The sequence below is a fragment of the Pseudophryne corroboree genome, chromosome 3 (genome assembly GCF_028390025.1).
Source record: "Pseudophryne corroboree isolate aPseCor3 chromosome 3, aPseCor3.hap2, whole genome shotgun sequence".
In the NCBI taxonomy this organism is placed as follows: domain Eukaryota; kingdom Metazoa; phylum Chordata; class Amphibia; order Anura; family Myobatrachidae; genus Pseudophryne; species Pseudophryne corroboree.
This window is the reverse complement of record NC_086446.1, coordinates 69,086,746-69,101,596: the sequence shown is the minus strand read 5'-3', so window position 1 is coordinate 69,101,596 and position 14,851 is coordinate 69,086,746. Positions and strand designations below refer to the sequence as shown.

The 14,851-nt window shown below is 45.2% G+C and overlaps 1 protein-coding gene across 1 annotated transcript in view; it reads left to right on the top strand.

Moving 5' to 3' along the window:
* The window catches only part of LOC135057170 (uncharacterized), a 76,468-nt gene extending 61,890 nt beyond the window's left edge, over nt 1-14,578 (top strand). Inside the window, exon 2 of the mRNA XM_063963069.1 lies at nt 11,178-14,578. Within this exon, the coding sequence (XP_063819139.1) occupies nt 11,178-14,578 (3,401 nt within the window). The remainder of the gene's footprint in view (nt 1-11,177) is intronic.
* The last annotated feature ends 273 nt before the right edge of the window (nt 14,579-14,851 follow it).

Genomic DNA, 14,851 nt, shown 5'->3' with positions numbered 1-14,851 from the left:
AGAGAACACTGAGGCACATTGCACCAGGGAGTGAACACTGAGGCACATTGCACCAGGAAGAGAACACTGAAGCACATCGCACCAGGGAGATGGCACTGAGGCACACTGCACCAGGGAGAGAGCACTGAGGCACACTGCACCAGGGAGAGAGCACTGAGGCACACTGCACCAGGGAGAGAGCACTGAGGCACATTGCACCAGGTAGAGAGCACTGAGGCACACTGCACCAGGGAGAGAGCACTGAGGCACACTGCACCAGGGATAGAGCACTGAGGTACACTGCACCAGGGAGAGAACACTGAGGCACATTGCACCAGGGAGTGAACACTGAGGCACATTGCAACAGGGAGAGAACACTGAGGCACATCGCACCAGGGAGAGAACACTGAGGCACACTGCAACTGGGAGAGAACACTGAGGCACACTGCACCAGGGAGAGAACACTGAGGCACATTGCACCAGGGAGAGAACACTGAGGCACATTGGACCAGGGAGAGAACACTGAGGCACATCGCACCAGGGAGAGAACACTGAGGCACACTGCAACAGGGAGAGAACACTGAGGCACACTGCACCAGGGAGAGAACACTGAGGCACATCGCACCAGGTAGAGAACACTGAGGCACATTGCACCAGGGAGAGAACACTGAGGCACACTGCACCAGGGAGAGAACACTGAGGCACACTGCAACTGGGAGAGAACACTGAGGCACACTGCACCAGGGAGAGAACACTGAGGCACATTGCACCAGGGAGAGAACACTGAGGCACATTGGACCAGGGAGAGAACACTGAGGCACATCGCACCAGGGAGAGAACACTGAGGCACACTGCAACAGGGAGAGAACACTGAGGCACACTGCACCAGGGAGAGAACACTGAGGCACATTGCACCAGGGAGAGAGGACTAGGAGGAAGGGGAGGATGGGCACAGGGCAGATGCAGAGCGGCACTCACCGTTGCGGAGGAGAGCGCTGTGCCGGGTCAGCGGGGCCGGTCTCTTGATGCTGACGGCGGTGCCCAGGTCAGCGCGCAGCGCCATGGTGAGAAGGAGTCAAACCATGTCGGAGGACTGGCGAGAGACACCGCAGGCTCTGGTTGGCTGCTCCTCCCCACTGCACGCTGACCCTGTCTCCGCCTTCAGCTGAGAGCTATCAGCGCGGCGGGGGGGAGAAGTGACAGCGCGGGGGGAGAAGTGACAGCGCGGGGGAGAAGTGACAGCGCGGCGGGGGGAGAAGAGCAGTCATTAGCAGGGCAGCAGGGCAGGCACAAACGGGCAGGGCGGCATTCTGTCACTCAAAAAAGGGGCAGGGCGCAGCGCCCTGCGAAAGCTTAGAGTGAACATCCTGTGAAATTTACATATGTGATAGATCCAGTAAGTGTTAACTACTTGGATGTTCAGGTTTCTATTGTAGATTGTTTGATTGTGACTGATTTGTTCTGCAAACCGACCAATCGTACAACACTTCTTCAGGCTAACAGCTTTCATCCTAAACCTATGAAATACAGTCTTACTTACTCTCAGTTTATCCGAGCGTTACAGATATGTAGTGAAAGAAATAAGGCTGTAGTGCAGATAGACCGGATGATCTCTAATTTTGTTAGCCGTGGTTATGATCATGGGCTGCTGGAAAAAGCTAAATGCAAAGCCTTGAATTGTTCACGCAGTGACTTACTTAAAGGTTCTAGAAAAACAGTGGAAAAATCAAGACTCCCACGGGTTAATAATTTTAATGTTATGAGTGGGACGATTACGAAGATGGCCAAACAACTGTGGCCTATTGTATCCAGTGATGCTGACTTGAATCTAGGTGGTACCAGTCTCATGCCTTGTTTTACTAGGGGTAAGAACATTAGGGACTGGGTAATGCGTACTGACATCACTGGGTTACAATCATCCCAGAGTGAACAAAAGTTTCTGACTTTACAGAAGGGATGCTTTAGGTGTCTTAACTGTGTAACTTTCCGGTCTTTAATAACTGGCAATTCATTTTGTCACCTGCATAGTGGGAAAAGATATTATTTTAATCATAGAGTCACCTGTACAATTAAGTTTATAGTGTATTTGCTGATATGTCCCTGCGGTTTTTATTATGTTGGGAAGTCGGACAGGACACTGAGAGAACGGATTTCGAATCATAAGTCAGCAATTCGTGCTGCTTTGTTAAAAGGGTCCAGTGACCAACCCGTTCCACAACATTTTTTGCAAGCAGGACATAACTTGTTGTCACTTCGTTATATTATTATTGACCATGAACCCCCGTTAATGAGAGGTGGGGATAGGTCCTCACGTTTACTTAGAAAAGAAGCCAGGTGGATCCATACCTTCACTGCTTTCTTTAGTCCTACTAATTATTTTTCATTACAGATTATTAACAATGCTGTGATTTAGTAGGGTTTTATAGCTTTCTTAAATATTCAAATATCCTATACACACAAACAATACTCTCTCTCTGCGCTATTTGAGTATAACTAATGTGGTGATAAAGATTTATGACTGGCAGCCTAATTCACCTAATTTCCTTGCTAGGAGGAACTGACAAAAGAAATATACAACAATAGGTGAGCTGGCATCTGAGGGTTGAGTCAACACCCTGTGTTACAAAAGGCACTTATGATTCACACCTTTAAGAGTCAAAACATGGTGGCAACATGTTCCATCATAAAATGTATTATATATACATAAAAACAAGTTCAAAGTCCATGGTTCATTTGTAAAAGGAGTAATAAGTCGCTCCACACTTAGTGAATTTCCGTTTAAGATGTCTACAGTCTCCTCTTTTTCTTCAATATATATTCAGAGGTGACATCATAAAGGAAGAACAAGAATTCCAACGCGTTTCGTCTTATTATAAGACTTCATCAGGGGTACATCTTAACTGTATGGTAAGTATTATCAAAAATAAGCTGATATGGATACCCGACACAGCAATATAAAAAACCCTTAGTATCAGAGGGGCTTTCTATTTGAGTCGTCCGACAATCCTCATGGGTCGACTACATGAAAGTGAAATCTAGATACTCAGGTGTAGCAGGAATTCACTTAGGTGAAAACCTTTAGTGGATCAGCAGTGATAGCCTGGTCTCTGAGTAATTACTCAGAGACCAGGCTGTCACTGCTAATCCACTAAAGGTGAATATATATTGAAGAAAAAGAGGAGACTGTAGAGATTCACCTACTATTGTACTTTTTGTAACAAAGGGTGTGTTAGGCGCCGGGGTCCGCTCGGCGGTGCGGCCCGGCGCCTAGCAACCAGGGACGCCGTGCGCGTTCAGCCGCCGGCTCCCTGGCAACGCTAGACGCCGGGCGCACGGAGCCGCTCTGACCTTAGCAACGGGGACGCCACGTTCAGCCGCGTTCCCCGTTGCTGGGTCTGTCCTGATTACCTTATTATGTGCTGGCCGTGCAGCATACAAGCTGCACGGCATTTCAGTAGATTACCCTGTATGGATCTTGATTGGAGGGTTCCTGAATAAAGGCACCCTCAGGACTTCTTACAGACGCCGGTGATAGCTTCCTGTTTGCCTGTGTCTGCTACAGAGAGTTTCCAGTCCTGCTCAATCCGGTTGTTCCTGTCCTCAGAGATCCTTACTCGGAAGTTTGTCATCTGTTCCTGGAGTCTGACCGAGCACCTTTAACATCTTGTGGTGTTCGTGAGTCGCGGCTCAGCCGTGTGTTGCGGCTTGTCCGCTTACTGTTTATTATTTAGTTTCTTGTGTTCTGGAGCTTTTGCGGAGGATTCCGCTCCCACAGATCCACTCTGGTATCCAGCGGTGTTGGATAGGAGTAACGGATCAGGGGATCTTTGGTTGTCCTTTTCCCTGGCGGCTAGTCCGCACATACTTTTGGTTTAGTTAGTTAGCTTGTAACCCCTGGCCTGGTTGCTTAGTCAGAGGGCCCCTTGTTATTACCCTGTCTCGGATTTCCCCTTGTCTCCCATTAAGACCTGCGGGGGCATCGGGGTTGGGCAGACATAATCCGCCCTTCGAACGCGGCTGCCATGGGCTCAAGCAACCATAGTCTCGCAGGGGATTTCTGATAACACGGGCGAGACAACGGAGTTAGGGCGCCAGGGGTTACTAGGCTCTCCTGCTCCCACAACCAGCATATTTTCCTTGTACTCAGACCTCTGCCTCAAGATCTCCTCTGGTCTGGAGTACAGGAATCATAACATTATCACCGGCCCGACAAAAGAAATTTTTTTAATTAACAGGAGTTAATTTTTTTTCACTTATTCAGTTGGGAGATTTTGTCGGCCTTATGAATCCCGCCGGTGTTGGGCCAAATCCTGGCCAGCTTCTAGTTAGTCAGATTCAAGAACTTACTCAGATGGTTCAGGATCTGTCCCTCCGGGTGAGGTCACAGGAAGATCTGTTACGGACTTCCCCGAGGGTCATCCCTGAACCAAAAATGCATCTGCCTGACCGTTTTTCTGGGGATAGAAAACAGTTTTTTAATTTTAAAGAGTCTTGTAAACTTTATTTTCGTTTAAGACCAGTCTCCTCAGGTACAGAGGCTCAGCGGGTTGGAATTATTATTTCTCTGCTTCAGGGGGATCCTCAGACCTGGGCTTTTGGTTTAAAGACAGACGACCCGGCCTTATCGTCTGTAGACGCCTTTTTAAAATCTTTAGGGCTATTGTATGACGACCCTGATAGAGAGGCGTCCGCTGAGAGTCAGTTGCGTGCTCTTAGACAGGGTAGGAATCCCGCAGAGAATTATTGTACGGAGTTTCGCCGTTGGTCGAACGACTGTGGATGGAATGACCCAGCCCTGCGCAGTCAGTTTCGCCTCGGCTTATCTGAATCTATAAAAGACAGTCTCCTTCAGTATCCCGCTCCTGAGACTCTCGATAAACTCATGGAGCTCTCTATTAAGATAGATCGTCGGCTCAGAGAGCGGAGGGCTGAAAAAGGGGCATCTGTCGGGTCTGCTCCTTGTGTTCTTTCCATTCCTGTAGACATGGAGGAGCCTATGCAGATAGGTCTCTCCAAATTGTCTCCGGAGGAAAGAACCAGGAGGCAAAATTCTGGTCTCTGTTTATACTGTGGAGGTAAGGGACATTTTGCCCGTAGTTGTCCGAACAAGTCGGGAAACTTCCTGACCAAGTGAGTTGTGAGGGGGTTCACTTTGGTCTGCAGCTCATCTCCTCAAATAATTCACTGTTAGTTCCTGCTAAAGTTTCCTTTGGCAGCCTCTGTTCCTCGGTCTCTGTTTTTGTGGACAGTGGAGCTGCAGGGAACTTTATGGATTTAACATGGGCCAAGGCCTTAGGTATTCCTCAGTTAACCTTGGGTAGGTGTGTCACCATGCATGGTTTAGATGGGAGTCCCTTGTCCAATGGGGTTATTTCTCTATGTACACCTCTTGTTTTACTCTCGGTGGGAGCTCTGCATTCTGAAAAGATTGAGTTTTTCCTTACCCATTGTCCAGCAGTTCCTGTAGTTCTGGGTCACCCTTGGCTGGCCTTTCATAATCCCATCATTGATTGGCAGTCGGGGGAGATCTTACAATGGGGTACCATCTGTAGTAGAGAATGTATTACGCTTCCTATCCGAGTAGCTGCCGCCGTTCCCGCACCTATTCCTGGGGAATACCAGGATTTCGTTGATGTATTTTCCAAGGGCAATGCGGATATTCTGCCTCCCCATAGGCCTTATGATTGTGCCATTGAGCTAATTCCTGGTGCCACGTTGCCTAAAGGAAGGTTATATGCATTGTCTGGTCCTGAAACTGTGGCCATGAATGAGTATGTGAAAGAAAGCCTTGAGAAAGGATTTATCAGGCCATCTAAATCCCCTTTAAGTGCAGGTTTCTTCTTCGTAGAGAAGAAGGATGGTTCTCTCAGACCCTGCATTGACTTTAGAGCTTTGAATAAAATCTCAGTAAAGAATACTTACCCTCTGCCGCTGATCTCTGTCCTCTTTGATCAGCTACGTTCGGCTGTGATTTTTTCTAAGATTGACCTGAGAGGAGCATATAACCTCATCAGAATCAAGTCAGGGGATGAGTGGAAAACGGCATTCAGTACCCAGTCAGGCCACTATGAGTATCTGGTTATGCCATTCGGCCTGTCTAACGCTCCGGCAGTTTTCCAGGATCTCATTAACGATGTGCTCCGTGAGTTTCTGGGAAGGTTCGTTGTAGTCTATTTAGACGATATTTTGATATACTCTGACTCTGTAGAACAACATGTTACCCAGGTGCGTCAGGTGCTAAAGAAATTACGTGAAAATCACCTTTATGCCAAGCTGGAGAAGTGTGAATTTCATGTCACAGAGGTATCCTTTTTAGGGTACATTATTTCCCCTCGGGGATTCCGTATGGAACCAAAGAAGCTCCAAGCCATCCTTAGTTGGGCGCAACCCACCAACTTAAAAGCAATTCAGCGCTTTTTAGGGTTTGCGAACTACTATAGAAGATTTATTCACTCTTTTTCTGACCTAGTAGCTCCCATTGTGGCTCTGACTAAGAAGGGAGCAGACCCTACCAATTGGTCACGTGAAGCTGGGTTATCTTTTCAGGCCTTGAAACAAGCCTTTGTCTCAGCCCCCGTCCTTAGACATCCCAACCCAGAATTGCCTTTCATTGTTGAGGTTGATGCCTCGGAGGTTGGAGTAGGGGCTATCCTTTCTCAGAAGGATCCTGATTCCCTCGAATTACATCCTTGTGCCTTTATGTCCAGGAAATTCTCATCTGCAGAATCCAACTACGATGTTGGTAACCGGGAATTGCTGGCTATTAAGTGGGCTTTCGAGGAGTGGAGGCATTGGCTTGAAGGAGCGACCCATACCATTTCAGTTTTGACTGATCACAAAAATCTTCAATACATTGAATCAGCTAAACGACTGAATGCCCGGCAGGCTCGTTGGGCTTTATTTTTTACTCGTTTCAAATTCATTATCACCTTCAGGCCAGGTTCCAAAAATACTAAGGCAGATGCCCTGTCACGCAGTTTTCTTCCAGTTCAAGACAGCAGTCCTGTTACTCCCATACTTCCGTCTTCAGTCATTCGGGCAGGCCTCACACAGGATGTATTTACCCAGTTAAAGCTGCTTCAACATCAAGCTCCTGGAAATACTCCTGCTGGTCGTCTTTTTGTCCCTGAGTTTTTGAGAGCAACTGTTTTGACGGAGTTTCATGATAGCAAAGTTGCCGGGCATCCGGGAATCGCTAAGACTTTGGAATTAGTCTCCCGCTCAGTATGGTGGCCTGGTCTTTCCAAAGACGTTAAAGAGTTTGTTATTTCGTGTCAGGTCTGTGCACAGCATAAAGTTCCCCGTTCTTTGCCTATAGGTCAACTTATGCCCTTGAATGTTCCTCTTAGGCCATGGTCGCATATCTCCATGGATTTTGTGGTGGACCTCCCTCTGTCAGCCGGATGCCGAGTCATATGGGTGGTAGTGGACCGTTTTAGCAAAATGGCCCATTTCATTGCTCTTCCCCGATTGCCATCTGCCCAGGGATTGGCAGTCTTGTTCCTCCGCCATGTTTTCAGACTCCATGGCTTACCCACTGATATTGTCTCAGACCGGGGTCCACAATTCATTGCACAATTTTGGAAGTCTTTTTGTGCTTCGTTGAAGATGAAATTATCATTAACCTCCGGCTATCATCCCCAATCCAATGGACAGACTGAGCGAGTTAACCAATCTCTTAAACAATATTTGCGTTTGTACTCGGCCAAACTCCAAAATGACTGGTCTGAGTTTCTTCCATTGGCGGAGTTTGCTTATAATAATGCCTGTCATTCCTCCACCAATGTGTCTCCATTTTTTGCAGTTTTTGGTTTTCACCCCAGAGCTAATTCATTTTTTCAACATTCCTCTGTCTCCTCTCTGGCCCTGACCTCTCATCTCAAACTTATTTGGAAAAAAGTGCACCTGGCTCTCAGAAAAGCAGCTTTCCGGGAAAAAAAAATTTCTGACAGGCTCCGGCGGCCGTGCACTTTTAAAGTAGGAGACAGGGTGTGGTTGTCGACTCGCAACATTAAACTTCGACAAACCTCAGCCAGATTGGGTCCTAGATTTGTTGGACCATTTCTCATTATCAAAAAAGTCAATCCAGTTGCTTTCCGGTTACATTTACCAAAAACTTTACGGATCGGAAATACCTTCCATTGCTCATTGCTTAAACCATATGTTTCGTCCAGTAGATTTCCTCGTAAAATATCTCAGGGGAGATCACCAGTAAATGTACAGGGTCAGCAGGAGTTCTTGGTGGAGAAGGTTCTCGATTCCAAGTTGTCTCGGGGTCGGCTTTATTTTTTGGTACATTGGAGAGGTTATGGGCCAGAGGAAAGGTCTTGGGTCCTGGATGAGGACCTTCATGCCCCAAGGCTCAAAAGGGCATTTTTTCGAGAATTTCCTCAGAAACCTGGCTTTAGGGGTTCCTTGACCCCTCCTCAAGGGGGGGGTACTGTTAGGCGCCGGGGTCCGCTCGGCGGTGCGGCCCGGCGCCTAGCAACCAGGGACGCCGTGCGCGTTCAGCCGCCGGCTCCCTGGCAACGCTAGACGCCGGGCGCATGGAGCCGCTCTGACCTTAGCAACGGGGACGCCACGTTCAGCCGCGTTCCCCGTTGCTGGGTCTGTCCTGATTACCTTATTATGTGCTGGCCGTGCAGCATACAAGCTGCACGGCATTTCAGTAGATTACCCTGTCTGGATCTTGATTGGAGGGTTCCTGAATAAAGGCACCCTCAGGACTTCTTACAGACGCCGGTGATAGCTTCCTGTTTGCCTGTGTCTGCTACAGAGAGTTTCCAGTCCTGCTCAATCCGGTTGTTCCTGTCCTCAGAGATCCTTACTCGGAAGTTTGTCATCTGTTCCTGGAGTCTGACCGAGCACCTTTAACATCTTGTGGTGTTCGTGAGTCGCGGCCCAGCCGTGTGTTGCGGCTTGTCCGCTTACTGTTTATTATTTAGTTTCTTGTGTTCTGGAGCTTTTGCGGAGGATTCCGCTCCCACAGATCCACTCTGGTATCCAGCGGTGTTGGATAGGAGTAACGGATCAGGGGATCTTTGGTTGTCCTTTTCCCTGGCGGCTAGTCCGCACATACTTTTGGTTTAGTTAGTTAGCTTGTAACCCCTGGCCTGGTTGCTTAGTCAGAGGGCCCCTTGTTATCACCCTGTCTCGGATTTCCCCTTGTCTCCCATTAAGACCTGCGGGGGCATCGGGGTTGGGCAGACATAATCCGCCCTTCGAACGCGGCTGCCATGGGCTCAAGCAACCATAGTCTCGCAGGGGATTTCTGATAACACGGGCGAGACAACGGAGTTAGGGCGCCAGGGGTTACTAGGCTCTCCTGCTCCCACAACCAGCATATTTTCCTTGTACTCAGACCTCTGCCTCAAGATCTCCTCTGGTCTGGAGTACAGGAATCATAACAGGGTGTTGACTCAACCCTCAGGCGCCAGCTCACCTATTGTTGTATATATTAAAATATCCTAGTATAGTGCTAAGTGGGTATAATATTGCGTGTTCACAATAATGTGTGCAATCTGCAATCGTTACATACTGTTTTAACGGTGTTCCCGTGATTAATACAGTTTACAATGTAACTTTGTTAGCTAATTTGTTTCCATTTGCATGAAATACCAGCCAATACTGTTTTAGTGTGGATGTTTTGTATTGTTGGTTTCTATAGCAGCAATCTCTGGTTAATGACGTCACATGTGGGCATCTACACACCTGGGACAGGTTTGCCGGTGCTTACACGTGGGTGGGGAAATGCTATTTAGGAGGTATGTTTTGTACACTGTTTTATCCTGGTGACGAAAAAGTCGATTGCATCTACCTGCGTTTGATCTTTCATTCAATCTGAGTGCCACCTCTTCATCTATGCTATGTGGGACCTTGCTGTTGGTACCTAGGAGGGCACCAGAGTCGGCTAATACCCTGTTTCGTGAGTGCTGCTTACACGTATTTTTATATATATATATATATATATATATATATATATATATATATATACATACAAAAAGGTTTACCCTCTCACGCGCTTCACAAGAGCAGCACCTGTTAGCGGGAACAAAAGCAATGTAGACCAAAAAAATTACCCGGAGGGTGCTAAAGTATCACAACCAATTGTCCATATAAAAGTCCATATAGGGTTTGAGAATTGATGATATATCTGGTTTCTTTCACTGTGTTTCTATTGGACTCGATTGAGAATTCCAACCTGGAATAAGTTTCCAGATCTCTTTAGGATACAGTGCTCTGTTGTACTCAACCAGATATTTCACCTAGAAAATAACTTCTCACCAAAAAGATATAAAACCTACGATTAGTAAAATTCCGATGTTTATTGGTAACATCCAATATAAAATATAATGTATACTTTCAACATTACATACAAGGTGTGTTCAAAGAGACAACCAGGTTACATAAAGCAGACATGAACATGAGTGCCACCAACCACCCCAGGATGTGAGCTCAGTGGTGGGGACTCGCCAATGTATACCCGGTGTCCTAATCACCTTATTAGGTTAAACTCCCATGCGTTTTGTTTTTTTGGTAGGACCTCCTCAGGGGTATATATAAATCTAAACATATATAATGCGGTGGATAATGATAATTTCCACCAGCCAAACAAAAATTCCGAAGGGCAAGGAATAATGATGCCAATGATGGATCAAGAGATGTGACACCTTCAATGGCGCAAAAGATGTAATACCTTTACTGGCCCAATTAAATTTGTATGTTTAGACGCTCCCAAAGTTGTAGTTATTTTTTACAAAGGGAGAAAACGTGGTTCCTTTCTAGAAACACTGATCAAACACTTTTCAGGGGATCAAGAGGCACAAACAGCTGTATGTACCCTCAGTGATCCTATCACTGTGTCTGCAGCGCAAGACGGCCGATTTCAAGATGGCGCCCATGTTCGGTACATACCCTAAAAGATAGCCCACCTCACCCATATCTTACTGGAGTATTCAGTTTTCCCATTTTCTGCAGTTTTTGAAAAAAAAGGGTGTATTGCGACTTTTGAATCACTATATATATGTATCTTCCTTTGTCTTTATCTGTTAGATTACTTCTGCTGCAATGATATAGTCATAGCTTGTTCCTTGTATGAGGAGTTTATGTCTGATGTGTTGTAAAATAAATAGGTTACATTAGATTCAGGAAGGAGTCTGTTAAGATACAGGTGACTAAATGTTTTTGTTATTATTCAGGAATAACATTATGGAACCATGAGGCATTGGGAGAGAATGTGGCATCAACACCGCAAGATAATACATCATTTGACTTTATAGCTTCAGACACTGTTTCTGATAAATCATCAGCCCTGGATATCACAGCATCTATGAAAGCCAGTTTCCTCTCTGGTCTGATAGAAGTTGGTGGATCTGCACTTTACCTAAATGACACTAGGACATCTAAGAACCAAGCCAGAGTCACCCTAAAGTACTCAAGAACCACAAGATTTGATCAGCTGAGCATGAACCATGTAGGTGTCCAGAACATGACTAACCATGATGTGTTTGACAAAGGGACGGCCACCCATGTGGTCACTGGTATTTTATATGGTGCTCAAGCCTTCTTTATATTTGATCGTGAGCTGTCTAAATCAGAGAACAGTCAGGATATACAGGGAAATCTCCAGGTCATGATTAAAAAGATTCCCTCACTTACAATTGAAGGAAAGGGAGATCTGAAAATGGATGATAAAGAAAAGGAAGAAGTTAAAAAATGTAGCTGTAAGTTTCATGGAGACTTCGCCCTGGAGAGTAATCCGGTCACATATGAAGATGCCATAAAGATTTATACTGACCTCCCGAAGCTACTAGGAGAGAGAGGGGAAAAGGCTGTACCTGTGAAAGTCTGGCTGTATCCACTGAGGAAACTGGATAGTCAAACTGACCAATTGGTTAGAGATATTAGTGCAGATCTTGTATTCAGGACAGAAAAGGTGATACAGGAAATGATAGATGTTACCATACAGTGCAATGACCTGATGAGACATCCGGCTGCAGAGAAATTTCCTGACATCAAGAATAACATCATTCAGCTCAGAGAGCTGTGTGATCGATTTAAACTCACATTTCAGAAGCAGCTTGCACAGATCTTACCCGCTATCCGTGATGGGGGATCAGAGGAATCTGCACTTGCTGACTTCTTAATTAGTATACAACAATCTCCATTTGACAGTCTCCACATTACACAGTTTTTTAGCAGTAAGCAACAGGAGATGGATACTGTGAGCTCTTATCTCACAGTGCTGCCCAGTATCAAAGTATTACCAACTGAGACTGCAAGAAACAAACTAATATCTGACCCTCTGATTGACTATGTTTTGTGTTACAATTTTACATCATTAAATGAGGAGCCATATCTTTCTGATATGTGTAATTGGCTCCAAACAGCTGGACACGATGTCTATAAGAATAAAAATATCTCAATGTGGTTCAAGGACAAAGATGTTGTTAAGAATGCCAGAAGATGTGTGAGAGCATTTCAGGAATTTGCTGACACCAATGCATCCAGTGAGGAGACCCAATTCATTATCTCATCTATCACTGACCAGAGTAATCCTGGAGTCTCTATTTACCTGTATGCAGATGGGGATTTGCTGAGTGCAAAGTTTGAGCCTCCAACTAAACCAAATCCCCCAGTTATCAGCGGTAGAACCCATGATAGTATGGAGCTCACCCTCAGCCCTGCAGACTTTGGGAAAGAGTTCATAGTAGGATATCACGTAGACTATAGATCTGCTGAGGAGGAGAACTGGTCACATTTTATAACAAAGAATAAAGATCAGAAGATCACAGTTACAGGACTAAAGCCTCATAGAAAGTATCAGTTCAGATACTCTGCAGTGTGTAATCCAGGACTCAGTGCTGCCAGTAGTGTTACAGAAGGTGAAATAACTCTTCCCACTAGTCCACCTGAAGCCATACAAGGCACAAATGTGTCGGCCAAATGTGGTGACTCTGGGGTCAATGCTCCCAGTGATAAGATTGTAGATATGACAACAAATAAAACATCCTCTTATAGCAAATGTCAGCATATTAAAGAAAATATGATGCTCTCAAAGGGAACAGAAAAAGGAAAGCCTTCCATATATCAGCTTTACACAGATAGTTGTGAGTCTGGATATCATAAATACAGCTTGGGAAAAGAAAATATTCAGATACCTAATAAAGTGATTCTATTAGTAGGAGCTACAGGAACAGGAAAAACAACCCTGATCAATGGGATGGCCAACTACATCTTGGGTGTGGAATGGAAAGATGACTTTAGGTTCAAACTCGTACACGAGGTCACAAATAAATCTGAGGCTCACAGCCAAACCTCTCTAGTTACAGCCTACAAGATGAACCATGAAAGTGACTACCAAATTGAATATTCCCTCACCTTGATAGACACACCAGGGTTTGGAGACACAAGAGGAATAGCACAGGACAAGAAGATCACAGAGGACATTCATACATTTTTTACAGCTGGCGGTGGTATTGATCAGATAGACGCTGTGTGCTTTGTAGTTCAGGCTTCTTTGGCTCGGTTGACACACACCCAGAAATATATTTTTAATTCTATTTTCTCTATCTTTGGGAAAGATATCAGAGACAACATACTGATGCTGATCAACTTCTCAGATGGGGAGAGACCTCCAGTACTGGAGGCCATAAAAGCAGCTGATGTCCCCTGCCCTGTGGACAGTGAGGATGACCCCGTTCACTTCAAGTTCAACAATTCAGCTCTATTTGCCAACAATCAGAGTGACATGAGTGTCAATGATTGGTTGTGGAAGATGGGGGCGCACAGTATGAAAACATTTTTCAGTGATTTGAGTAAAATAGAAACCAAAAGTCTAACACTGACCAAAGAAGTCCTAAAGGAACGGAAAAAGCTTCAAATTATGCTACAGGCCTTACAGCCACAGATAAAGACTGGGCTAATGAAACTGGATGAAATAAGAAAGACACAGGACGTTCTGCAGCACAAGAAGGATCGTATGGCAGCAAATGAAGACTTTGAGTATGAGGTAACCACAACTGATCCAGTACAGGAGGTGATAACACATGGCTTCATAACCAACTGCCAGAAATGTCACTTTACCTGTCACTATCCCTGTCAGATTGCTGATGACAAAGAGAAATATAACTGTGCTGCTATGTGTAATAACTACTGTACAGTGTGTCCAGGTAAATGTATCTGGAATGTTCATTACAATCAGAAATATAAGTGGGATTACGTGACTAAAACAGAAAAAAGAACCTATGAAGAGTTGAAAAAAAATTATGAAGCAGCTTCTGGAGAGGTGATGACTGCAGAAAAGGTGTTCATACAACTAAACAAGGAGTATAGTACTGTGAAACAAGCCGTGTTTGACCTTATTAAGAAGTCCTCCCAGAGTCTGAAGCGCCTCCGTGAAATCGCTCTAATACCAAACCCTCTGTCAACCACCGAATACATTGACCTGATGATACAGAATGAGGAACATGAAGTCAAACCAGGATATCAGGAGAGAATCCAGTCCCTGATGGAGGTCAGACAGACGGCGGAGATATTAGAGAAGATCCAGAAGGGAGAAGAGCTACTGCCTGGAGAACAGGGAACCATGCCAAAATAAAATGTTTGATCACTGTCAAGGATATATATTCATAGAAATACACAGCTTTCCTTATGGAGCTCATGGAGAAAATAATGCATTCATCAAGAGATAGCGCATCAAAAGTCATTGTTGTAAGCAAACACTGTATCAATAAGACAACTACATTCTGATTTACAGGGGAAAATATTGTTACCACCAAATCTATAGTTTCCTATATTTTCTATATAATATTGATTCTAAAAAATTTCTTCCCCCGGTTTTTTTACATTTTTTGGAACAGATAATTGAAAA